This window comes from Mus pahari, chromosome 10, assembly GCF_900095145.1.
Source record: "Mus pahari chromosome 10, PAHARI_EIJ_v1.1, whole genome shotgun sequence".
Taxonomy (NCBI): Eukaryota; Metazoa; Chordata; class Mammalia; order Rodentia; family Muridae; genus Mus; species Mus pahari.
This window is the reverse complement of record NC_034599.1, coordinates 52597477-52622800: the sequence shown is the minus strand read 5'-3', so window position 1 is coordinate 52622800 and position 25324 is coordinate 52597477. Positions and strand designations below refer to the sequence as shown.

General features: G+C 42.6%; 1 protein-coding gene and 1 pseudogene across 2 annotated transcripts in view; one reads left to right on the top strand and one right to left on the bottom strand.

Annotated features, from left to right (window-relative positions):
* The window catches only part of Edc3 (enhancer of mRNA decapping 3), a 43681-nt gene extending 22409 nt beyond the window's left edge, over window positions 1-21272 (bottom strand). Inside the window, exons 1-4 of the mRNA XM_021207385.2 lie at window positions 21135-21272; window positions 16677-16858; window positions 14166-14485; window positions 813-1148 (exon numbers count right to left, since the gene is read on the bottom strand). Of these exons, the coding sequence (XP_021063044.1) occupies window positions 813-1148; window positions 14166-14485; window positions 16677-16840 (820 nt within the window). The 5' untranslated portion in view covers window positions 16841-16858; window positions 21135-21272. The remainder of the gene's footprint in view (window positions 1-812; window positions 1149-14165; window positions 14486-16676; window positions 16859-21134) is intronic.
* Window positions 3362-6869, top strand: LOC110327537 (annotated as a pseudogene). The gene is made up of 2 exons (XR_002380839.2): window positions 3362-4081; window positions 6843-6869. The product of XR_002380839.2 is annotated as an aspartate aminotransferase, mitochondrial pseudogene (transcript).
* Window positions 21273-25324: the final 4052 nt, after the last annotated feature.

Sequence of the window (25324 nt, the reverse complement as noted above, 5' to 3'; positions counted from 1 at the left end):
CCAGCAACCACATGGTGGCTCACAACCATCCATAACAAGATCTGACGCCCTTTTCTGGAGTGTCTGAAGACAGCTACAGTGTACTTACATATAATAAATAAATAAATCTTTTTTTAAAAAAAAAAAGTAAATCAATCTAAAAAAAAAAATCACTAAGGCAAGAGAACTACACTATAACACAGTGGCCTTTATAACTACAAAGGGACTAGGACTACTCTGTTTGGAGAGAACCTTAACCAGCCAAACTCTCAGTGGCAAGGGCAGAAGGACACACACATGTAAACTTTTAATACTCCAATTTCAATACATGGATTTTACCCATCTTCAATTCTTTCTTGTATCAGCCAAAAACTAGCAAACAGAACTACATTTCTTTCTTTTTTTTTTTTTTTTTGGTTTTTTCGAGACAGGGTTTCTCTGTATAGTCCTGGCTGTCCTAGAACTCACTCTGTAGACCAGGCTGGCCTCGAACTCAGAAATCCGCCTGTCTCTGCCTCCCAAGCGCTAGGATTAAAGGCGTGCACCACCACCGCCCGGCTCAGAACTTCATTTCTGGTGAAATATATAGATAGTTATCAGGGAGTCCAGACCAAAGAAAATGTCAGATGAACACTATATCTGCCAGATCTAGGACACAAAGGATAAGTATTGAAATTACTCCTCTGCCATACAAACAATAACACTGCAATAACAGCCAGGTCACTAATTTCTGATGCAAGATGATGATTTCTAAACAACTGGGTTTTTCTGTTTTAAGCAAACTCAGCGTAAAGGACTCAGCATAAAGGACAGGACTCAGCAGCATGACTTACCCGTGCAGAACTCCTTGCTCACACTGTGTGGTACTGTGATCCTACGGTACACAATTGGCTCCGATTCCAGGATGTTTTCATCATGGCGGTACCTAGCAGGACGTTCATTTGGGACACCCCGAGAACGGGTGCCACTTCTCCTCTCGTAGGTGTCGATCTCCTCAAACACAGCTGCCTTGTCAAAAAGGGCCAGGTTCCCCTCAAAGTCAAAATCTGTGTCTGGGATCTCCTCAATATCATCTCCAAAGCACTCATCATCTTTATTCTTCATTTGGCCATTTTTTAAACCACTTTTCTTTGGGGTTGCCTGGTTTGGGTGCCTGCTACTAGATGACCCTGGGGGGGGGGGGAATAGAGAACAAAATCAGTGTGCCAATGTGCAATGTCAAAGGAAGATGTTAGCCATCTAAGAGAGTAGAGTCAAAAGGAAAGGCAGTGCTTCTACATCACATCACATTAGTAGCAAATAAAAAAGCACACAAATCTCACATGGAATAATCAATCTGAGAAACCACCCAAATAACTGAACATAAAAAAGGCAGTTGTCCTGAAAAACCTTAATTAGTGCTTCCTTTCATAAGGGAGGAGATGACAGAAGTTTTGTTTCTTGAGGTTATCAATAACTCCCAAACAGCTCGAATCACAGGTGTGCACCACCACACAAGGCCACAGAGGCTTACCAGATACTACCAGGTACAAGAATGAAGTCTACGGGAAGATGCTGTCCAGCTCGTACTCTCTGCATAGCCACCAAGGTTCTTTCTGCCCTAATTTACCCTCAGGCGAGACCACAGCAGGCAAGAAGCCAGACAACAGATCCAGATAGTCTGAAAGGTCTTTCAATCCTTGTTTTCTCAGAACTTTATCTCCTCTATATAAATATTTTCTAAACTTCAATGACAAGCTGAGCACAACACACATCAACACTGCAGCACCCAACCACCCTGTTTCTTAGACTCTACTTGGCTGCTATATGTCAATCAACACTTCTTTTGCAGCCAAAGAGAAAGTCCCATAAATTTCTCCAAATCAACCATTTGCAGAGAACCAAGAATTATCTTTATAAATTACACCTATACATCATTTCAGCTCAACTGCATTGCTCCTTTTCACAATCCTTCCATGGACCAAGAGCTTTTCATAATGTTGTCATCAATGTGTTCTGTAATCTAGAGGCTGAGGAAACAGCAATCATTCCAGTGTATGCTGAGCAGACAGGACAGCCTGAGCTCGGATCCCTAGGACATATAGAAAACCTGGACAAGGTGGACACAGCTGGAGCTAAAGGACCCTGAGAGCTATTGGTGAGCCAACCAGCCCAGGCAAATCCACAAGTCCCAGGTTCAGTGAGAGAGATTCTGTCTCAGAGACTGGAAAGGAATGAAAGCGGGCACCCAGTGTTGACCTCTGGTAGCACGTACACATGTGGATGTATACTAGCACGCACACACACATATAAAACCACACAAACACACACATACACAATATACATACACAGTTACAGAATTTGGGGATGGGTTGAAGCCCAGCTGGCAGAGTACTTGCCCTGCATGGACTAACCCTGGTGGGCACAGCTGTAATCTCCACACTGAGAAAGGGGAGGCAGAACTCAAGGTCACCTACTAGCATAGGTCACATGAGATCTTGTTTTAAAAAAACAAAACAAAAATCCAGAGTTACATACAGTCTTATATCTCCATCAGGCAAAGCGTTCACAGCACAGCTTCTAGATAGTCAATACACAGCTGACAAATTAATCCACACTAGTGAAGCTATTTTAACATTATTAAATATTATGAAGTATAAATATTATGCAAGTATAACTCATGTTTTCCTAATGCCTAGGTATGGAAAAATTTTTGCTGGTTTTGGTAGAAGGGAATCTGTGATTTCGGTCTCTGAGAAAAAAACAAAACACAATGAAAATAATGACAGGGAAAGAGTAGCCGAGATACCATTGACAGTTCAGATTATAAGCCCCTAAAAGGGAGAATAATTCAGAGAGTAGACTATATTGCATTTTCATCAGTTTGTCAGACATTTTCCCTGAGGCATGCTGAGTTGCATAGCCAAGGGCTAGGAACAGACTGCACAATCAATACTGAATACTGATTACTGATTAGAGAATGAAGTATACCAACAGTAAGCACATGGTGTGGACTCAAATGTTAAAAGGTCCTCAGGTGTGTGTGTGTCCAGAGGAGGACATCAGGTATCCTGCTCCATCACTCTCCAGCTAATTTCCCGAGACAGGGTCTCTCACCGAGCCTGGAGCTAGGCTGGCAGCCCCAGAGGTGCCCTGTCTCTGGCCTGCACAGGTTACAGACACAGGTAGCCATGCTTGGATTTCACTTAGGTGCTAGAGGTTTGAACTCAGGTCCTCACGTTTCCCCATAAGTGCTCCTACCCACTGAGATGTTTCCTCAGCCTAGAAAGTTATAAAGTGCCACAGAGCTATGGGTGAGAAATAGAGCTGGGTTAAGAATGGGGCAATAGGGCTTCCCCTGATCTCGGCTCTACCACCATCCACTGCCGTCTTACCGCCCACCATGGCCCTCCTGCACTCCAGGCGCATCCTCTCGGGGATGGCTGCTGCCTTTCTCCCAGGCCTAGCTGCTGCAGCCTCTGCCAGAGCCAGCTCCTGGTGGACCCATGTGGAAATGGGACCTCCAGATCCTATCCTGGGAGTTACCGAAGCCTTCAAGAGAGATACCAACAGCAAGAAGATGAACCTGGGAGTGGGTGCCTACCGGGATGATAACGGAAAGCCTTATGCTCCCCAGTGTCTGCAAGGCAGAGGCCCAGATTGCTGCAAAAAATTTGGACAAAGAATACCTGCACATTGGGGGACTGGCTGAATTCTGTTAAGGCTTCTGCAGAACTGGCCCTGGGCAAGAACAACGAAGTGTTGAAAAGCGGCCGGTTCGTCACTGTGCAGACCATTTCTGGGACTGGAGCCTTAAGGGTCGGAGCCAGTTTTCTGCAAAGGTTTTTTTAAGTTCAGCCGAGATGTCTTTCTGCCCAAACCATCCTGGGGGAATCACACGCCCATCTTCAGGGATGCCGGCATGCAGCTCCAAGGTTATCGCTACTATGACCCCAAGACTTGCTGCTTTGACTTCTCTGGAGCCCTAGAAGACATATCAAAAATCCCAGAGCAGAGTGTTCTCCTCCTGCATGCCTGCGCTCACAACCCCACCGGCGTGGACCCGCGTCCAGAGCAGTGGAAGGAGATAGCATCCGTGGTGAAGAAAAAGAATCTCGGGCTGGTGAGATGGCTCAGTAGGTAAGAGCACCCGACTGCTCTTCCGAAGGTCCAGAGTTCAAATCCCAGCAACCACATGGTGGCTCACAACCATCTGTAACAAGATCTGACGCCCTCTTCCGGAGTGTCTGAAGACAGCTACAGTATATTCATATACATAAATAAAAAGACCTGCTTGTGGACGTTGTACATCGTGGTGCGGAGCCTAGTGCGCACCACGATGTACAACGTCCACAAGCAGAATAGGGGCTGGTGAGATGGCTCAGTGGGTAAGAGCACCTGACTGTTCTTCCAAAGGTCTGGAATTCAAATCCCAGCAACCACATGGTGGCTTACAACCATCCCTAACAAGATCTGATGCCCTCTTCTGGAGTGTCTGAAGACAGCTACAGTGTACTTACATATAATAAATAAATAAATAAATAAATAAATCTAAAAAAAAAAAAAAAGAATGGGGAACAGGCATGAAAACACAAAGTTAAAACAGTATTCCATCAGGAATATTTGCAGTTAGAGGTCAGAAAGCACAGAACAAAAAGTCCATCTCTCAAACAATCAATGCACTGGCCCAATATGAAACCAGCTCCCTATGAGGAAATAGGCACCAATAGTAACCTAATATAAATAGTAACCCAATACAAATAGAAACCCGATGGCCTCTCCGGTGGATGTGCTCATCCCAGGTCCAAACAGGACAACCCACTGGGATGCAGAAGGTATCACAAAACATTTTATTACTCACCTTTAAGTAAAAACTGTAGGAAATTGCACTTTATGAATTTACTATGCTGATATATACTGGCATCCCTATGAGGTTTCATGCCAGCAAATCAATATCATTTCTGAGGTAGCTGGAGAAAAACCCAGGGTTCTCTACTTAGTAAGTCTGTACATGCAAGTGTTTTTTGTTTTTTGTTTTTTTAAAAAAAAACAAAGTCTTGGGGCTGGAGAGATGGCTCAGCAGTTAAGAGTATTGACTGCTCTTCCAGAGGTTCTAAGGTTCAATTTCCAGCAACCACATGGTGGCTCACAATCATCTGTAATGGGATCCAGTGCCCTCTTCTGGTGTATCTGAAGACAGCTACAGTATATTCATATACATAAATAAAAAGACAAAGTCTTGCCTTGGAAAAGCTAGTGCATGTGCCACACACTTGGCTGTATTAGTATTTAAATTACAATGCCTAAGTCGTTTACTGATGAGGACATATACTAAAACTACATTATGGGCTGGAGAGATGGCTCAGTGGTTAAGAGCACCGACTGCTCTTCTGAAGGTCCTGAGTTCAAATCCCAGCAACCACATGATGGTTCACAACCATCCGTAATGAGATCTGATGACCTCTTCTGGTGCATCTGAAAACAGCTACAGCGTACTTAGATATAATAATAAATAAATCTTAAAAAAAAAAAAAAGAATATGTTATATTGTCTGGTTGTTATGCAACACTATGGAAGGCAGCAACACATGACAACTACTGCATCAACAGGCAATAATTGTTGAGCCAATCAACAGCTCTTATGACTATCACAGAAATGTATAAATCTGAATACAAGAAACTTAAAGTAGTATCAGTTGACGACAACAACAAGAAAGTTACTATAGTACGTTCTTAATTAATATCACACTAGCAATGCCACGCTACTGAAATGCCCAGCACAAAGCCAAAGAAAATAAGCCTAGGTGGCTGTCCACAGCAGCCTCTCAGCGTGCTGACAGCCCACTACAGCGGTAGCAGGCTTCATGACAGAAAATGATGTCTGCCCTGAGATTCTGGGTACTGAACACGATTTTTGGCTTAGCTATAGAACTCTCCAAATTTAACTTGTGCCCAGAGCTGTTTATTTAGATTTCAAGTATCCGTGGCTTGTGCTCTCTCTCAACAAGAGTATCCACTTAAGAGCTATACTCTAAACTAGGACTATCCATGTTCCCAATACTATCATCGATATTTTTCCAAAAAAATACTAAAAACTCCCAAGTCAGGAAAAAAATGATTAGGAAATAAGACGACTTGGTTTTTTAAGCGAAAAGCAGTTAAGTTCGTCAGTCGGTCGTCAGCCTCCCAGTTCCTTATACTTTAGTACAAAACACTTGCGAGTCCCTAGTGAATAAGCTTGCTCAGTACTTGGCTCATTTCGCCCATGGATCTAGAAGCAATGCATTTAAGCAGGCTGGCCTCTGGCCACTGGGAGAACAAGGAACTTCCCTTGGAAAAGATAAACAGTCCTTCCCAGGCGTGCATACCTTTCAAACAAGGACCAAGCATTAAGACTGGAAGCTGGCCTTCCTGTGCCATTTTTCTGCCAGCCTTTGATACACAGGCCCTTTGGCCAGAACATTTTGTAACAAGCCCACAGTTGTGTAACCCTAGTGTCACTTACTAATTGGCTTCTGTCATGCATACAGTATAAAGAAAAACTTTGTCCTATACTTACGGTTCTAAAGGGTGCCTGATAGTCAAACAGAAATATTTTGGTTCAGACTCAGAATTTATGACAGAAAGCCTGTCAACATTGGAAACATTCTGATCATTTACCAAATTACAGCCCTATTCTTTCCAGCCTGGCAAATAGACAAGCACACCCAAAGTGATACAAAGTCAAGAGGACTTCTAGTAGAGCCATGGAAACCTAAGTTCCAACCTCAGACGACTAGCAAATCTAATAGTTCATTAAAGCCCAACCACACTGCAACAAGTTAATATCCAACATCTGTCCATTTAAAAGGTTTAATTATACTTTCCAATTTCTGTCTTCAATAGAGGAAGGGGGAACCTAGCACCAAGTAACATAAGGTTGTACCTATGATTTTACTTTACTTCTAATTTTGTGCATATATGTTTCGGGATTGGAATGGGAAATGCCTCAGAGGCCAGCAGAAATCATTAGATCCTCTGGAGCTAGAATTACAAGCACTAAGAGCCCCCAAAATGTCTTATCTATTAGACAACTTCTGCTTGTATAAAAATGAGCTCAGAGGGGGCTGGAGAGATGGCTCAGCGGGTAAGAGCACTGACTGCTCTTCCGAAGGTCCTGAGTTCAAATCCCAGCAACCACATGGTGGCTCACAACCATCCGTAATGNGATCTGANGCCCTCTTCTGGNGTGTCTGAAGACAGCTACAGTGTACTTACATATAATAAATAAATAAATCTTTAAAAAAAAAAAAAAAATGAGCTCAGAGCCCTTTCATGTTCTATGAGCAAAAGAGCCTTAACAACTCAACAGCATGTAGCTAATAAATGACTGCTACATTCATAATCATACTGTGATTTCAGAAGAGTGTTTTTATCAGTCCCTAAGAGTCATTACTTTCAGCTGACACAGGATTTAAAAAAGAGGTTTTCTTAAATTTTAAATTTATTATTAGTGTATGTCTGTGCACATTTGCACCCAAGACACAATGCCTGTGAACTTCTGATCCTCCTACGTCTACCTCTCAATTCCTGAGATCATAGGCATACCAACAAAGATCAGTTTATGTGGCCCTGGGGATCTAAGCCAGGTTTTCATGGTAAGCATGCACTCTGGCAACTGAACCACATCACCAGCATGACAAATATGATTTTTACCCACACAGAGACCTATATACACTTAATAAACCTTAAGTGATTTCCCTCATCTGGACCATATGGTTGACCCTCCCATGGCCTGAGCATCAGCTCCCACTTCCGGGATCCTGCCCTGTTTGAGTTCCTATCCTGATTTCCTTCAATAATGAATAGCAATATGGAAGTGAAAGTCAAATAAACCCTTTACTCTCCAGCTTACTTTTTGGTCATAGTGTTTCACCACATCAATTGAAACCCTAAAGACACCATTCAAAGATATTGTATGATTTAATCTGACATTCTGGAAAGTGAAAACTAGAGGACTACCAGTGGAAAGTGTAAAAAAGGGAGGGGCAGCTGAACAGGTGAAGCACAGAAGACTGGTTAGGACACTGAAACTATGCTATATGAAAACTGAATGACGCCTGGCGTGGTGGTGCCTTAAATCCCAGCACTTGGAAGGCAGAGGCAGGTGGATTTCTGAGTTCAAGGCCAGCCTGGTCTACAAAGTGAGTTCCAGGACAGCCAGGACACAGAGAAACCCTATCTCCAAAAAAAAAAGAAAGAAAGAAAGAAAAAAGAAAACTGAATGACAAATATTCGACCATGCACTTGTCAAAAACCCATAAAACTTTATAGCAAAAATATTCAAATTACTCAGTAGGTTTGGGGAATCCCAAGATGGAATGAAAAATGGCAAACCATCTGTATTATGAATATAAGAAACAAATCAACAACATGGGTGAAAAACTCTTGAGTAACACGGAAAATAAATGGAATATGTATGATGAAAGGCAAGAGGAATCACACATATGCTCACATTCCCTGTGACAGTCCCCCACAGGGCTGGGGAGTACAAGCTAGTAATTCTGATATAAACTGAGTATTCTCCATCTGAAATACGTGGGTCCAGAAGTGGTTGGGATTCTAGGAGTATCTGTACATACATAAGCTATCCTAGGAATCAGACCCAAAACTGAACACAAAATTCATAAATGCCTTTTTCACACAGCCTGAAGGTGATTTTATATATTTTCAGTATACCTGATTTTGATGGCAACCTGTGACATGTGAATAGGTATGGAATTTTCCAATTGTGACATTATGTCACTATTCAAGTGTCAGATTTTAGAGCATTTTAAACTTTAGATCTTCAGATTAGTGATGTTCACCTTGTATCACTACACATACACTGGAACCAAGTAATAAACAGGTGACAAATGGTAGGAGTCAAGTTTCTCACTGTTGGCATGAGAGATGATAATAAGTGAAAGAAGGTAAAAGTGATCCATAATGCATCATTTGGAGAGATGGCTCTCAGCTGTAAAGAGCCGGACCCACATGGAGGCTCACAACTGCCTATAACTCTACTTCCAAAGGATTTGATTGACACCCTCTTTGAACCTCTTTCATGCAAGCAAACACATAAGTAAAAATAAATAAATCTCTAAAAAAAACTAATCCATGAATGTATTAGGTGTTTCCCGTTGCTCTGAAAAACACCATGACCAAAAATAACATGGAGAGGAAAGAGTTATTTGGCTTACCCTTCCCAGTCACACAGCTCATCACTGAGGGAAGCCAAGGAAGGAACTCAAGCAGAGCAGGAACCTGCAGGCAGGAACTGAAGGAAGCAGGGCCATGGAGGAATGCTGCGTACTGGCTTTCTCTCCATCATTTGCTCAGCTTGCTTTGAAATACAACCCAGGACAGCTGGCGATGGAGTGGCATCACCCATGGTGGGCTGGGTGCTCCTACATCAATCATTAATCAAGAAAATCTCCAACAAAAGTTTCTAAATGGAGGCCAGTCCTTAACTGAGTTTCCTTCTTGCTGGGTGACTGCAGTTTTTGTCAAGTTCACAAAAATAATAGACACAATGAGATAATGGAATAATGTTGGAGATGTCAGTACAGACTCAAATGTAGCATAGTATGCATGGTTCCAGACATAAATATTTATACACATTTATAAATATAGACATGTCTGTTTCTTTGCTGCCAGTTATAATGATGACAGTAATTAGCAAGGGGTAAACCTACTGGTTTGTGGGTTTTTTGTTTGTTTTGGTTTCTTGAGACAGGGTTTCTCTGTATAGCCCTGGCTGTCCTGGAACTTACTTTGTAGACCAGGTTAGCCTCGAACTCAGAAATGGGCCTGCCTCTGCCTCCCAAGTGCTGGGATTAAAGGCATGCACCACCATGCCTGGCTTAAACTTACTGGTTTTTAATACCAAAAAAAGGAGACAAGGAGCCTGATTCATTTCAGGCTAACGCAGAAAATGCACAAGATAAGCCTCAAGTTATCTTTAGTGTCATAAAGGAAGTATTAGAGAATAAGAAACTATTTCCCTGTAAAGTGTTCCTATAGTCAAAGCTGAAATAATATGGCACCAAGTGGCAGCTAGGGACACAGCTCATGACACAGCACCTGCCTAACCTGCAACAGCCTGAGTTTAATCTCCAACACCAACAAATAATTATAATAGAGTAGGGGCTGGGGAGATGGTTCAGTGTGGTGCTATGTAAGCATCAGGACTTTAATAATTCAGATCCCTACCATATAACCAGCCAGCCAGCCATACAACACACACACACACACACACACACACACACACACACACACCCCTGAAATCCCAGCATTAGGAAGTAGAGACAGGAAGACCATAGGAGGGCAGTGACCGGCCAGTCTGGTCAACTGGTGAGCTCCAGCTTGAGTAGGAAACTCTGTCTCAAAAAACAAGGCACAGTGCAGAGTGTGACAGAAGAAAACACCCAGTGCAAACCTCTGATCTCTACAAGCACACACACACGGACAGAGCAGCATACACAAATGCAAAGCACGCACAACAGGCACACACACACATAACCAATGAGCCAAGGACAAAATAAATCTATGAGTCAAAACTCTACTACTATCAATGAGTCAATAAGACAGGTAATCTGACACATACCTTTAATCCCACCATTCAGAAGGCAGAGACTCAAAGATCTGTCAGTTCTAAGCCAGCCTTGTCTACATAATGAGTTCCTAGCCAGCCAAGGGCTACATAGTGAAACCTTGACTCAAACAAAAAAGGGCATAAATAAATACATAGGGTAGGGGATCTCTGGTACTGATACTTCCAAATAGTTTATGGAGACATTGTTCCAACAGTAATTTCACACTTTGGATTTAGGCTACACAGAATTATTTTACAAAGGAGAAACTCAATGTGCTATTTTAAGTCAGGTGACCAAAGTCACTGTGAAAAGTCATATATTACGGTCATTGCACAGACCCCTGATACACTATAATAAAATGGTATTTTACCCTTTGTGGTTTTTCTACCCAAAATATATTAAACTAGTCTAATCACAAGAAAAATATCAACTGAGGGGCTTTCTACAAAATACCTGACCAGGATGTATCAAAAGTATCTGTTGAGCCGGGCATGGTGGCACACGCCTTTAATCCCAGCACTTGGAGGCAGAGGCCAGCCTGGTCTACAGAGTGAGTTCCAGGACAGCCAGGGCTATACAGAGAAACCCTATGGCTCAAGTGATGGTTTAGTGATTAAGAGTATAAACTGTTCTTCTAGAAGACACTAGCAGATCACAACCTACTATAACTCCAGCTCTAAAGGATCCAATGTCCTTCTCTGACTTCCTTGGATACCTGTACACACACACACACACACACACACACACACACACACAAAATAAACAAACAAACAGACAAATATATAGTCAGATAAAGATTAGTAATTTCTAAATGTAATAGATGCTAAATAACATCTAAGACAAGACATTAGGGTAAAACATGGGCAACCTGAATAAAATATGTACTTCATTCAAAAAAAGACTAAAATTCAAGTGGCCTGAGTCATTCTCTATGCAGCACTCTAAGTGTTCCTTAGGATACATAAGTACTACTGCAAGCACCTTAGTCCTCTGTTTGAGGCCATCACTAATTAATACAGTTGCTTTACAGGAATTTAAATTGCCTAGAAATATTCTTTTTATTGCTTTCTTCATTTAAAGTAGGCATTTTTCTTGTTTTTGTTTGTTTTGTTTCAAATGGTGTATTTTTACTTTATGTGCACAGCTGTTTGTTTGCATGTGTCTGTCTGTCTGTGGGTATCAGATCCTGGAGATTACTGTGAGCTGCCATGTGGGTACTGAGAACTGAAGCCAGGTCCTCTGGAGACCAGCCAGTACTCTTAACTGCTCTACTAAAGTAGGCATTTCTAAAATTTAAAATGTTAGGCTTGACACAAATGTCACATCGCAAGCCAGAACTGAAGCAGCGCACTAAAACCTTACAACAGGGTCAATGGGACCAACAGTGAGGAGCCAGAAGAACAGTAAGTGGCATCTGGAACCTTTCATAATCAGTTCTCCCACATGGGCTCTAGGAAGCAGCTCATTCTAAATCCTGCCTTTTAGTAGGGAATGCCTTGGTTTTAGTATGACTCTAGTTTGATTTTATGTGTTAGTGAATACACACTTAAAATTCCTAATATATTTGCTTCTAGGTATAAAATGCAAGAAAAGAAAGAATAGTGTGCTGGATAGTCACCCTGACACAGGCTGGAGTCATCTGAGAAAGGCGAACCTCAATCTGGAAAATGCCTCCATGGACTCAGACTGTGGGCAAGCCTGTAGCCCACTTTCTTAAGTTAGTAATTGCCTGGGGGTGAGGATGGGAGTCAGTTCATTGTGGATAGTGTCATCTCTGGACTGGTGGTCTAGGATTCTATGGGAGGACAGGCTGAACAAGCCATGAGGAGCAAGCCAATAAGTAGCACTCCTTTGTGGCCTCTAGCATCAGCTCATGCCTCCCTGCTTGAAGTTCCTGTCCTGACTTCCTTAATGATGAACTACAATGTAGAAGTGTACACTGGAGCCGGGCATGGTGGCGCACACCTTTAGTCCCAGCACTCGGGAGGCAGAGGCAGGCGGATTTCTGAGTTCGAGGCCAGCCTGGTCTACAAAGTGAGTTCCAGGACAGCCAGGGCTATACAGAGAAACCCTGTCTCAAAAAACCATAAAAAAAAAAAAGAAGAAGAAGAAGAAGAAGAAGTGTACACTGAGTAAACCCTTTCCTCCCAAGTTGCTTTGGTCACGGTGTTACATTCCAACAAAAGTAACCCTAACTGAGATAGTTTATCATTTAGAAGTACTTTTTAAATATTTATTTTTATTGATATGTATGTGTCTGTGTGTCTATGCATATATACAGGTATCCAAAGACAGAAGAAGCCTTTGGAGCTGGAGTCACAGGCAGTTATGAGCCGTTTGACGTGAGTACTGAGAACTAAACTCAGGTCCTCTGTAAATACAGTCAAAGTGCTCTTAACTACTGAGCTTTCTCTCCAGTCCTAGAAGTAATTTTAAAAATTGTATCTATTTTATTACTTTATATGTATGAGTGTTTTGCCTACATATACACATGTGCACATGTTTGCCTGGTGCCTTTGGAAATCAGAACACAGTGTCAGATTCCCCTGGCACTAGAGTTACAGAAAGTTGTAAACTGTCGTTTTCCTGCTGAGAGTTGAAATGGAGTCTTCTATAAGAACAAGTGCTCTTAACCAACAGGCTGACTAGTCAGCCTCCCTAGAAGTAATTTTTAAAAGAACATTCCTATGTATTTAAGGAACATAACAGATGTGAACAAATCTGTCATGTCTCAAAATTACACTACTCTAGTACACATGTTTAAAAACATTACAGGTTCTAGTGACCCATCTATGGTTCTATATCTGTTACTAGCAAGCAAAACCAGAGTGTAATATATATATATCAGTAAGTGGCTTCCTCAGTGGCCTCTAGTGGGGACATTAAACACAACGAAATTTAAATCATCAGTCTGGGAGCTGGTGATATTGTTCAGAAAGTAAAGGTGGTTGCCACCAATCCTGACAACCTGAGGTCAATCCCGGACCCACACGCTGGAGTGCTGACTTCCACATGCACACACTTGCACACATACACATAAATAAAAGTGCTTTAAAAAGAAACAGAAATAAAGTATTCAATTTAGGAAAGGGATGGGGCTTGGTGGCAGAATGCTTGCCAGGTATGCAAGGCTCCAGGCTCAGTCCACATCACCTCAACAAAACAAAACAAATAAAATGATCGGCTTGCTAGAAATGAAAGGTAGCAGTGAGGCCACACTACTTCCCTCCTCTCTAAGAGCACAAGTCTACTCAAGAATTAGCTGGAACAGCCCAAGTAGAGTCAGTTCAGACATCACAACCACCACCAGTAATCAGACTTAAACATCAATATGGCACAGATCCGCGACCTTTCCTGAAGGAAGAAAAGCGACACCGTGGGCAAGAAGCTTGGGTGTACCTCTAATAACTCATTTCCTTTTCCTTGGTTCTTGAGGAATTGGCCCTAGAAGGACAGAAACAACTGTGTCTCCGTGACACTCTGCAGGTACCCCCTTTACATGACTAATGAGGGATTCCCGGACAGCGACAGTAGTTAGTGTTTACAGCCTGAAACACGAGGTTATGAAAGACAGCAACTTGACTGTACTTACAGGAGTTGTGCCGACGACGGAAGCTTTTGGACTGACTCAAAGATTCCATGTGCCTGTCCACATAACTCTTTGAGCACTGCTGCTGCTGAGGAGAAACGGCAACATCCTGGCTCTTCACATCTGTCCTCTTAGGGATGCTCTGAGGGGCACTACTGGAAGAGGCTGGCTTCTTGACCACTTTGCCTGTTCCATTCTGACTGATACTCATTTGGTACCCAACACCAGAAGGGCCTAATTCTGTCTGATGAAGATCTCCAACCTGCTGGTTGTCTCCAGGACCTGGTATCTCCAAAATTTTTAATTCTGTAATATCACCTGCCCTGAAACACACAAAAATCCAACTCTCAAAATTATAAAAGCAATAGGAAAGTGGTAAGGATGAAACTGGGATTAAGAGAAATCACCTGCACTCTGCCAACTGCATTAACTCAGGGTTAACAGAAGTAAAACTAAGAAAAATAGCAGAACATTTATAGACAGTGCTCAGCCACCAACTTTCAACTCATACACTACTTTAAGAGAACCAGCTGTTAATAACAACTCTATAACTGTCTTAGATTTCCAGAATGCTAGTGGCTTTTTAAAATTCTTTCACCCACTTGCTCCTTCAACAGGCACATATAATGCCCTTATTATGTGATAAGCCCTGGTTATGAGCAAGATACAGAGCGACACAGTACTTACTTATAAGTAACTCAGTCTGAGCACTGGAAAAGACATGTGCTGTAGACAGTAGGGAGAAAGATATTTCAGCCAGAGAGTCAGAGACTAGGAAAATCTAACACTGTCCACAGGAAAAACGCTTGTAGAAGGCCATCGGGAAGGTAAAGTGATAGCCAAGGGCCAGATCATAAGCACATGGGCTTTTCCATGGCAACAGGAAGGAAGGAGAAACCAAAAGGGCATTGCAGCTCCTGCCTAGAACCCTACATTTGGGAGGCAGAGGCAGGATCGTGGCAATTTTGAAGCCAGCATGGTTTACATAGAGCTCCAGGCAGCCAAGATGATACAGACTCTCCTCCGTCGCTTTTCTGCGCTGGGCAGCTCCTGACAGGGACTTTCTTCTAAACTCTAATAAAAATGTCCTCTCAAGCTTATCATATTTGGGGAAAATGTTTATTATGAGTCTTAAATTTTCTTTTTAAGATTTTGTTTTCTTGGCAGGCGGTGGTGGCACACGCCTTTAATCCCAGCACTTGGGAGGCAGAGGCAGGAGGATTTCTGAGTTCGAGGCCAGCCTGGTCTACAAAGTGAGTTCCAAGACAGCCAGGGCTATACAGAGGAACCTTGTCTCGAAAAACAAAAACAAAAACAAAAAAAAAAAAAAGAAGTTTTAACTTTTTAAGATTTTTTTTTTTTTTTTACATGTATTCACTGAATAGGGAGAAGGGCAGAGATGGAGTGTCCAGAATGTCATAGTGTGCACCTGGAAGTCAGGGGACAATGTGCTGGAGTTGGTTCCAGGGACTGAACTCAGGCTGCTAAGCTTGTTAGCAAGCACTTTCACTTGCTGAGCCATGTCCCCACCAGTCCAAGTCTTAAGTCTCTAACTTTGGTGAAAGGCATCAACAATATAACCAGCCCTCCGGAGGAAGGACCCTGCAAACAAGCCTGGCCCTCCGGAGGAAGGACCCTGCAAACAAGCCTGGCTCTCCGGAGGAAGGACCCTGCAAACAAGCCTGTTCAGCTGTAGGGCTTCAGTCTGAGATATCTTATAGCCTATCCAACTGGGTAAGACCGGGGCACAAAGGATCTATAGCTCAGGCAAGGAGTTTCAAAGGACAGAGATCTGCGTTCTTACTCAAATACAGAAAAAAGGACCTAAGGTTCCCTAGAGCCCAGCTTAAACTGTGGGCTACGACACACATGGAGTCACGCGTGAACGTGGAGTTTTGAAAAAACTTGGGGATAGTGAAAGACTTCTGACCTCGAGATGACCAAAATGAGTTCAAACCTCATCATGAATGCAGTGTGTTTCTGCACACTTGGTACTGTGCATGCTGTTGGGCCATCTAATGCAGAAATATTGCCTCAAACACCTCAGCTCAAATTTAAGACCACTCTACATTATAAATTGTATGGTTCCTACGTTAGACAGCAACAGTGTACTCATATATAATTAATAAATAAGTCTTTTCAAAAAAAAAAGTCTGAGAAAAAAAAGGTGTTTCATTAAAAAAAATTAAAAGCCTTGATCCCAAAGATTAACCAGAATAAACCAATTTTTGACCCCACCCCACCCCCACAAAAAAAGAGAAGGGGACACTTCTGGATTTGGCAGTTAGGTCATGTGCAAGCCTGGCAGGAGACAGTGGAGGATGATGACTGCATTACAGCACAGTCTCCACTGAGAACCACAGAACTCTATCTAAGGTCTACATGAGTACAAACTCTCCTTCCTGACAAGACTCAACTCCAGTCAGCCCAGGCAAGAAAACACTGTCAATCACCTTGATTCCAGCCCCCAGCCCAGCAGGCTGGATTTTGAAGAATGTGAGTGAGGACACTTACCGAAAAGTGACTTCTGGTACAAGACACTTCACCCCATTGTGGAAGGGCCGAGTAAGAGAAATGGTCTGGCTGACCTGATCCACTGCTGATACTCTTCCCTGGTAGACGCCCAGGCTATCTCCACAGTTGATGGACACAATACTGCCTAGCCAATCCATAGCCATGTCTCAGATGTGAAGTCACTGCGAAGAGAAGCAAGCAAGTCTGTCAGGCTCTATACTCAGTGCTGTTTGATAGCGCTCTGCCACTGAGGAGATAAAGCATGAAAATAAAGCACATCAAAAATGAATCTTTGGTAAAAAGGGAGGTATAAGGGCACACACCTCTGCTTTATATTTGTTTTTGTTTTTTTGAGACAAGGCCATATCATGTAACTGGCAGAACTAGAACTAACTATATAGACCACAGACTTACAGAAATTTGTGTATCTGCCTCTTGAATGCTGGGATTAAAGGCACATAACACCATGCCCAGCTTAAAACACCTTTATTCCCAGTGTTGGCAGGCTGGGTGGAGGCAGTCAAGTGGATCTAAATTGAGGCCAGGCTGGTCTACACAGAGTTCTAGGTAATCCATACTACACAGTAAGAATCTGTCTAAAAAAACCAAAAACCTTCAGTAGGAACATGCATACTAATAAGCAATATTGATATATATATATGCAAAGACCATGTAGACACCAGGCAGTGGTGGCACACTCTCTTAATCCCAGCACTCAGGAGACAAAGGCAAATAATTCTCTATAAATTTGAGGCCAGCCTGGTCTACAGAGCAAGCTCCAGGACATCTAGGGCTACTGAGAAAACAAACAAAAAACAACAATAAAAACCAAAGACTGTGTAGTTGTTTAGAGTGTGCATTACAGGTAACAGTGCAAAGTCTTTCAAAAGAGAGAAAAAGTGTTTCACTGAGCAGTGGAGCAGTATTTACCTAGCAAGCAAGATTTCATTTTTAGCACCATAAATTTTTTAAAAAAATTAAACAGCTGAACAAAAGGGGCTGGAGAGATGGCTCAGCAGTTAAAAACACTGACTGCTCTTCTATAGGATCCTGGTTCCATTCCCATCACACACATGCGGATGACTCCAGTTCCAGAGAATCTGACGCCCTCTTCTGGCCTCCTTAGGCACTGCATACACATGATGCATAGGAACACATTCAGGGAACACTTTTGCACATAAAAATCAAAATTTTAATTAAATAAATTGCTATATATAAAATTGAACAAATTACTATATATATAAGACACCTATTGGCCAGACAGTGGTGCCCCCTACCTTTAATTGCGTCCTCTATAGACCAGCCTGCTCAGGACACCAGGGCTACACAAAGAAACCGAAACAAACAATAAAGACACCTACTGTAGGCTTATTTCCATTCCTTGTCAGATTTTGCCTATTTTATGTCAGGGTAGTATACATTTTCTTACCTATCATTTACACTTTAGATACCTGCTTTAGATAAAGCATTATATTAGATAAAGCATTATAAAAGGCCCTCATAAAAGCTAAAAAACAAACAACTAAAATTTAACCAAATGGAGAATAGCTTCTTTTGTTTTTCCAGTGAATATGCATTTTTTTAAGATTTTTTTTTATTTATTTATATGATTACACTACAGGTGTCTTCAGACACACACCAGAAGAGGCATCAGTTCCCATTACAGATGGTTGTGGTTGCTGGGAATTGAACTCAGGACCTCTGGAAGAGCAGTCAGTGCTCTTAACCACTGAGTCATCTCTCCAGCCCATGAATATGTATTTTTAAGGCCCTGATATTTTACATTTAATTTATACTGTGCTAACTACTGAATCAAAATGTTAACACTTTGAAAATGTGATAAGTGCAATCTTTTCTTGCTTCTATATTAATGTGTAACTATCCATTTTTATTGGAAATTCCCCTGTAAATTATATTGACAATATACTGAAAAATCATCAAATGGGTTATCCTATCAACTCCCACTTGGGTGTGGTGGTGTATGCCTGTAATCCCAGCACTTGAAAGGCAGAAGCAGGAGGGCTGCAGAAAGTCTGAATCCAGTCTGTTCCAGAGAGCAAGTTCTAGGATATCCACAGCTACACAGAAAAACCAGGCTCAAGGGAAGCAAAATAAACAAACCAAAATTTCCTAGTACTGGGGACACAGCTCAGTGAGAGAATGCTTTCCTAGACTGTGTGCACAAAACCAACCCTGCAGCTATTCCCCAACACTGAAAACAAGTGAAACTTTCTCCTTTACACACACACACTAAATATGTTCCATCCATTACAAGTCTAAGGCTTCCATGTTTAAAAAAAAAAAAAAAAAAAAAAAAAGCTAGGGCTTGTGAAGCAGGAGGATAGACAGGAGCTACAGAAGGACCTTTTTGTAGCTGGGAGTCCTCTGTGCAGCCCTGGCTCTCCTGGAACTCATTCTGGAGACCAGGCTGTCCTCAAACTCAAGAGATCTGCCTGCCTGTGTCTCCCTGCTATTGGGATTAATGTTACTATGCCTGGTTGGCTTTTTTACTTTTGTGTGTGTGTGTGTGTGTGTGTGTGTGTGTGTGTATGTGTGTGTGTGTACAGTCATGCATGCATTTTGATGGAGATCAAATACAGAGCTTGTGCTAGTTGCTACACCTCTGTCACTGAGATACATGTCTAGCACAGGACAAATCTTGAGGCCTTTTATTTTATACTTTTCCATCAAGTTATAATCTACATAAGTGTATCACTCTACATTTAAAAAAAAACACACAAACCACCACCAACAACAACAACCCAACACGTGGCTCACTATGTAACACAGACAAGCTCAAACTCAAGATCCCCCTGCCTCAGCCTCCTGAGTACTGTGACTACAGGTACATACCATAACATCTTGTGCTCAGAAATGTTCACAGTAATCCCCAATGCAGCTGCGACCTAAATATCACAAGAGGCTCCACCGTGTCTCCATAAAGGAGCTGGTAGTCTGACATCACGAAAGACCAAGTTATGTTGTTTTCAAACTACACTAAAGTGGAACCATGCAGGTTCATGTGTCTGGTTTTCTTTAATCAACAGTACAACTGTGAAATTCAGCTGTTGCATGTGGGAGAAGTTAATTACCATGTCTGTACTGCATTGTTTAAGCATCAATGAATTTAGCCAGTCTACTATTATAAACATTGGAATTATTTCAAGATCCGAGTTCCATTTTAAGTAGCATTTTACATGGGTTCTTTTCATATTACACAGAAAAATCTGAGATGAAATTGCATTTGACTTTATTAGAAACTGCCAGAGTCAGGTATGTTGGTGTATGTCTATAATCTCACAAGTCCAGAGGCTAAATAAAGTAGGAGTATGACTCAGTAATAGGAGACCCAAGTGGTCAAATGTCTCAGTAACATCAAAACCAGTAATCCTGGTAGTCAAAGAGTCAAGCCCTTTAATTGCAGCACTCTGGAGGCAGAGACAGGAGGATCACTGTAAGTTCCAGGCCAGTTTGATCTACACAGATAATTCTACAGTTTCTCACTATGTAGCTCTAGCCTGGAACTATATACTGAGCGCCTGTCACAACAACAACAACAAAAAAAGTCATTCTTTGCAACTACTTTTACTTCAGAGAAACCAACAACTAAGAATTTTGTGCCCGAACAAAACAGATACATCATTCTCTTTAAAAAAAAAAAAAAAAAAAAAAAAAAAAAAACACCAAACAAACAAAAACAAAACAAAACAAAACAAAAAACTGGGTTCCACCTGAGGGTTCCAGATGAGACACGAATAGCTCGCGGATAGTCATTTATATTGTGGAAAGATTAAGGGTCCTTTTAACTCTGCAACGGGGAGGCTGAAAATCAACTAAAGTTGATGAAGACTATTCCTCCAACACAGCCCAACACTTAAACCACAGATCAAGTATTACTAATATCTGCAGTCACAACACAGAAAGGATAACTGCAGCAGTGCATCGAGGGCAGTTAAGTGTGCGCACTGGCACGGCATCGGTATCTCTATCCCCACACTCCAGCCCCTTACAAGTTACACAAGTTCTCATCCACCATGTGGCACTCGCACGACTGGCTATTAACCTCAAAGGTTAATGAAGGCAAAGAGCAATGGCTCTTTGAGAAGTCACAGTGTCAACCAAAGCTGGCCTGGGACCAAGCCGTTACTGCCTCCAACCCGAATCCTTGGGCTACACCAAACCCAGTGAGTACCCAACATGCGCGCACGCGCACACACGCGCGCACACACACACACACACACATACACACCCCCCGCAGTTCCTGTCCGCCAATATAAAGATCTACAATGCCGGGAAGCACACACACAGGGTTCTTGAGCACACACACACCCCGCAGTTCCTGTCCGCCAATATAAAGATCTACAATGCCGGGAAGCCTGCAGCCTAACAAGCAAACCGAGCTGACCACCCGGAAGCGCCAACGAGCACCGGCGAACACGCAGCCTTCCTCGTGCTCACCTCCCCGCCGCCTGCCCCCGCCTGCGCTGCACAGCACACCAAGACGACCTCGCTCGCCAAAACCCCACCGAGGGGCTTCACGCCCACCTCCACGGACACAGAAGCAGCCGCCACCTCCGCCGGAAACGCCCCCGCGTCTCGGCCCTACCCGGAGTGATGTCACTTCCGTTGACACGGAGCGGAGCCAAGGGGCGGGGCTCCCGGGAAATTTGAGCGCTTGGGGTAATGTTAAGGGTTGATGGGTAAGGCAGCTAAGACGTTTTCTGTGTGTGAAATTTGAGTGGAGTAAGAGAGAGGAGAGAAAGAGAGTAACGGAAGGAAGGAAATATGCTGGCTAGTTTTTCAAATTGACACAAGCTGAAGTTATCTGAAAGGAGGGAACCTCAATTGAGAGAATGGCTCTATAAGATCTGGCTGTAAGTAAGCAGCATTTCTCTTAATTTGTGACTGATGGGAGAGGACCTAGACTATTGTGACTGGGGCCCTCCCTGGGCTGGTAGTCCTGGACTTTTTTCCTGAGAAAAAAGGCTGTGCAAGCATGGGGAGCAAGCCAGTAACCAGCACTCTTCAGAAGCCTCTGTATCAGCTCCCGACTCCAAGATCCTTTCATGATGAATAGTGATATGGAAGTGTAAGCTGAGTAAACCCCTTCCTTCCCAAATTGATTGTGGTCATGGAGTTTCATCGCAGCAATAGCAATCCAAACGAAGATAAATTGGTACCAGGAGTGGGGTTTGGGAACAGACCAGATCATGTTTGGAAGGACTTTGGAATTTTGGGCTAGAAAAGCCATGAGAGCTCAGTGGGCTGTTCTGTAGGAGACTGGAAGATAAGAATGTTGAGAGCACTGCAGATTGCCTGACTTGTGAAGTTTTGGGAGAAAATTTAAAGACTATGGGGCCATTTGTTATTTTGAATTAAGATTCTGTGGTTCTGGTTAGGTGGGGCTGAAGAAATGGCTGTGCTTAACAAGAACTACAAAAGTGAAACTTTTGCTTTGCTGGGATAGTCAATACTGTTTGACTGGAGGTGAGAAATTAATGGTGCTTAAGAAAAGAAAAACATTGTTGAGATGAAATCTCTTTCTTTTTTTCTTCTTGGTTTTTCAAGAGAAGGTTTCTCTATGTAGCCCTGGAACTTGCTCTGTAAATCAGGGTGGCCACTACCTCCCAAGTGCTGGGATTGAAGGCATGCTTGCACCACCACTGAGCATGGTTAAATCTTATGGGAAGTATTTCTGAGCACACCAAGAAAGAAAGAGAAGCCGGGCGTGTTGGTGCACGCCTTTAATCCCAGCACTCAGGAGGCAGAGGCAAGTGAATTTCTGAGTTCAAGGCCAGCCTGGTCTACAGAGTGAGTTCCAGGGCAGCCAGGGCTATACAGAGAGACCCTGTCTCGAAAAACCGAAAAAGAAGAAGAAGAAGAAGAAGAAGAAGAAGAAGAAGAAGAAGAAGAAGAAGAAGAAGAAGAAGAAGAAAGAAAGAAAGAAAGAAAGAAANAGAAGAAGAAGAAGAAGAAGAAGAAAGAAAGAAAGAAAGAAAGAAAGAAAGAAAGAAAGAAAGAAAGAAAGAAAGAAAGAAAGAAAGAAAGAGAGGGTGAGGAAGGAGGGAGAAGGAAGGAAGGAAGGAGGAGAAAGAAAATAAGGGAAAAGAGAAGAGAAGCTGGAGAGATGGCTCAGAAGTCAAAAGCATTTGTTGCTTTCCCACAACTGTCCATAACTCCAATTCCAGGGGATCTAACACTCTCTTTGGACCACTGAGAGGACCAGCATGCTTATGGTGTACATACATACATGCAGGCAAAACATTCAACACACATAAAATAAATCTAAAAACTGAAATTAGAAATGTGTATGAGCTCATGACTTCAAACACACTTAAGGGATTTTAATTTATGGGAAAAAATTTAGTCAGTTTGTTGCTATGCAGCCCTAGCTAGATTCAAACTCAAAGCAATCCTGCCTGCATTCTGAGATTAAAAACATGTGTCACCATACTCCATAGAAATTATTATCAATACACAAACTGTGCTATCCTCAGGGCTTAACTTGTTCAAGATTGTTCAACATGACTGAGTCTTTCCCTGGAGTCTTTGTCATGTCGTTACCATCTGGCACGGCCAAGTGTTCCAGGCTTGGCATGACCAAGTGTCCCAGGCTTGCCTTCTAGTCATACAGCTTCTGTCCCAGATTTGTGGCCAATTGTTTTCATAAGAAACCTTGGATCCCAGTCTGGGCATTAGCAAGTTAGAATGCTCATTTCTGTGAATTGGCCATTGCCTCTACGATTTAGCATATTAGCCAGGCAAGATATAGTACGTGGTGAAACAGGTTTTCACTTCGTAGTGCTGACTGAACTGGAACTCACTCTGTAGACCAGGCTGGCCTCAAACTTAGAGATCTTCCTGCCTCGGCCTGCTGAGTGCTGAGTTTAAAGGTGTACACTACCACTGCCAGCTCATAAATTATTTTACATATGCTGTCCAGATTGCTTAGTTTTAAAATAGTTTAACCTGCATAATTCATTGTTGGGATTTTTTTTTTAATGAAGATTTACTTTTTGTAGGTATGTGAGTATTTGAGGGGGCAGTATACTCATATGTTGGAGTGGGTGGGAGTGCCCACAGATGCCAGAAGAGGGTGTCAGTTTCTCTGGAATTGGACTTTCAGAAAATTGTGAGCTGTTCTACAAGAGTACTGGACATGGAACTTGGATCCTCTGGAGAAGGGGCAAGAATTCTTACTGCTGAGCCTGTAGGCCTCCCTGGTCTGCTGCTTTTTGTTTTGTTTTTAGTGTACACTAAGTTATACTATCAATATGCTCCCTATGTTTAGAAGGAACCCCACACCTCCCAATTCCCTTTTCCCTGTCTTCCTTAATTTTTTTGGCTCTATTTAATTTGCTTATTCTGGATATTTTATGGGCTCCTCTATATTATATCTGTATTAGTCAGGGTTCTCTAGGGTCACAGAACTTATGGGTAGTTTCTATATAGTAAAGGAATTTGTTGATGACTTACTGTCTCTAGTCCAACTCCCAACAATGGTCAGCAACAGCTGTGAATGCAAGTCCAAGGGTCTAGCAGTTGTTCAATCCCACAAGGCAAGCAGGTGAAGAAGAGACAGAGTGAATCTTCCTTCTTCCAATGTCCTTATGTAGGTCTCCAGCAGAAGTAGCCCAGATTAAAGGTGTGTGCCACCATGCCTTTAATCCCAGATGATTTTGAACTCAGAGATCTCCCTGTCTTTTTTGTTGTTGTTGTTGGTTTTGTTTTGTTTTTTGTTATGTTTCTCTGTGTAGCCCTGGCTGTCCTGGAACTCACTTTGTAGACCAGGCTGGCCTCAAACTCAGAAATCTGCCTGCCTCTGCCTCCCAAGTGCTAGGATTAAAGGCATGAGCCACCACGCCCGGCTTGAGATCTCCATGTCTTAATCTTCTGGAATTCATACCCACTATGCCTCAAGATCTCCATGCCAAGATCCAGGTCAGAAACTTGTATCTCCCAGCCTCCATATTAGGATCACTGGTGAGCCTTNCAATTCTGGATTGTNGTTCATTCCAGATATAGTCAAGTTGACAACCAGGAATAGCCACTACAATAGCATATAATACAAATTTGTTTGTTGTTTCAAAGACAGAATTTCACATATTCCAGGCTGGCTGCAAACTTTCTGCAGCTGAGAGTGACTTTTAACCTTTGACCATCCTGTCTTTATCTCCTGCTTGATAGAATTACAGGTGTGTGCTACCACAGGAACTCAAGGCTTTGGGCATGCTAGACAACTATCAACTGAGCTATATTTCCAGCTCAGTGTTTTGTTTTGTTTTGTTTTAACAAAAAACATGAGAATGGTAACTGGGCACCCTTGTTCCCTCTGATTCATGTTTGCTCTTTGTGGTGGCCTAAAACTGTTGGTGGATGGAAACTATCTACTCTAGTCAAAAAGTTTAAGTATGGTAACTGCTTTCCACTACAAGCTGTTGAAGAAGGAGCTTGAGTGGGGCGATACTAGGAAGGGCCACATCCCTAGATGCATGTCCTCTTAGCATGTTAGAGGAGCTTCTGGCTCTGTGGGTCTGGCCTTCACCCCTACATGACACTGCCATTTTGACATTCCAAATGGTTGAGGATTTCTGCATTAAAATATGAGCCACGGGCTGGTGAGATGGCTCAGCAGGTAAGAGCACCCA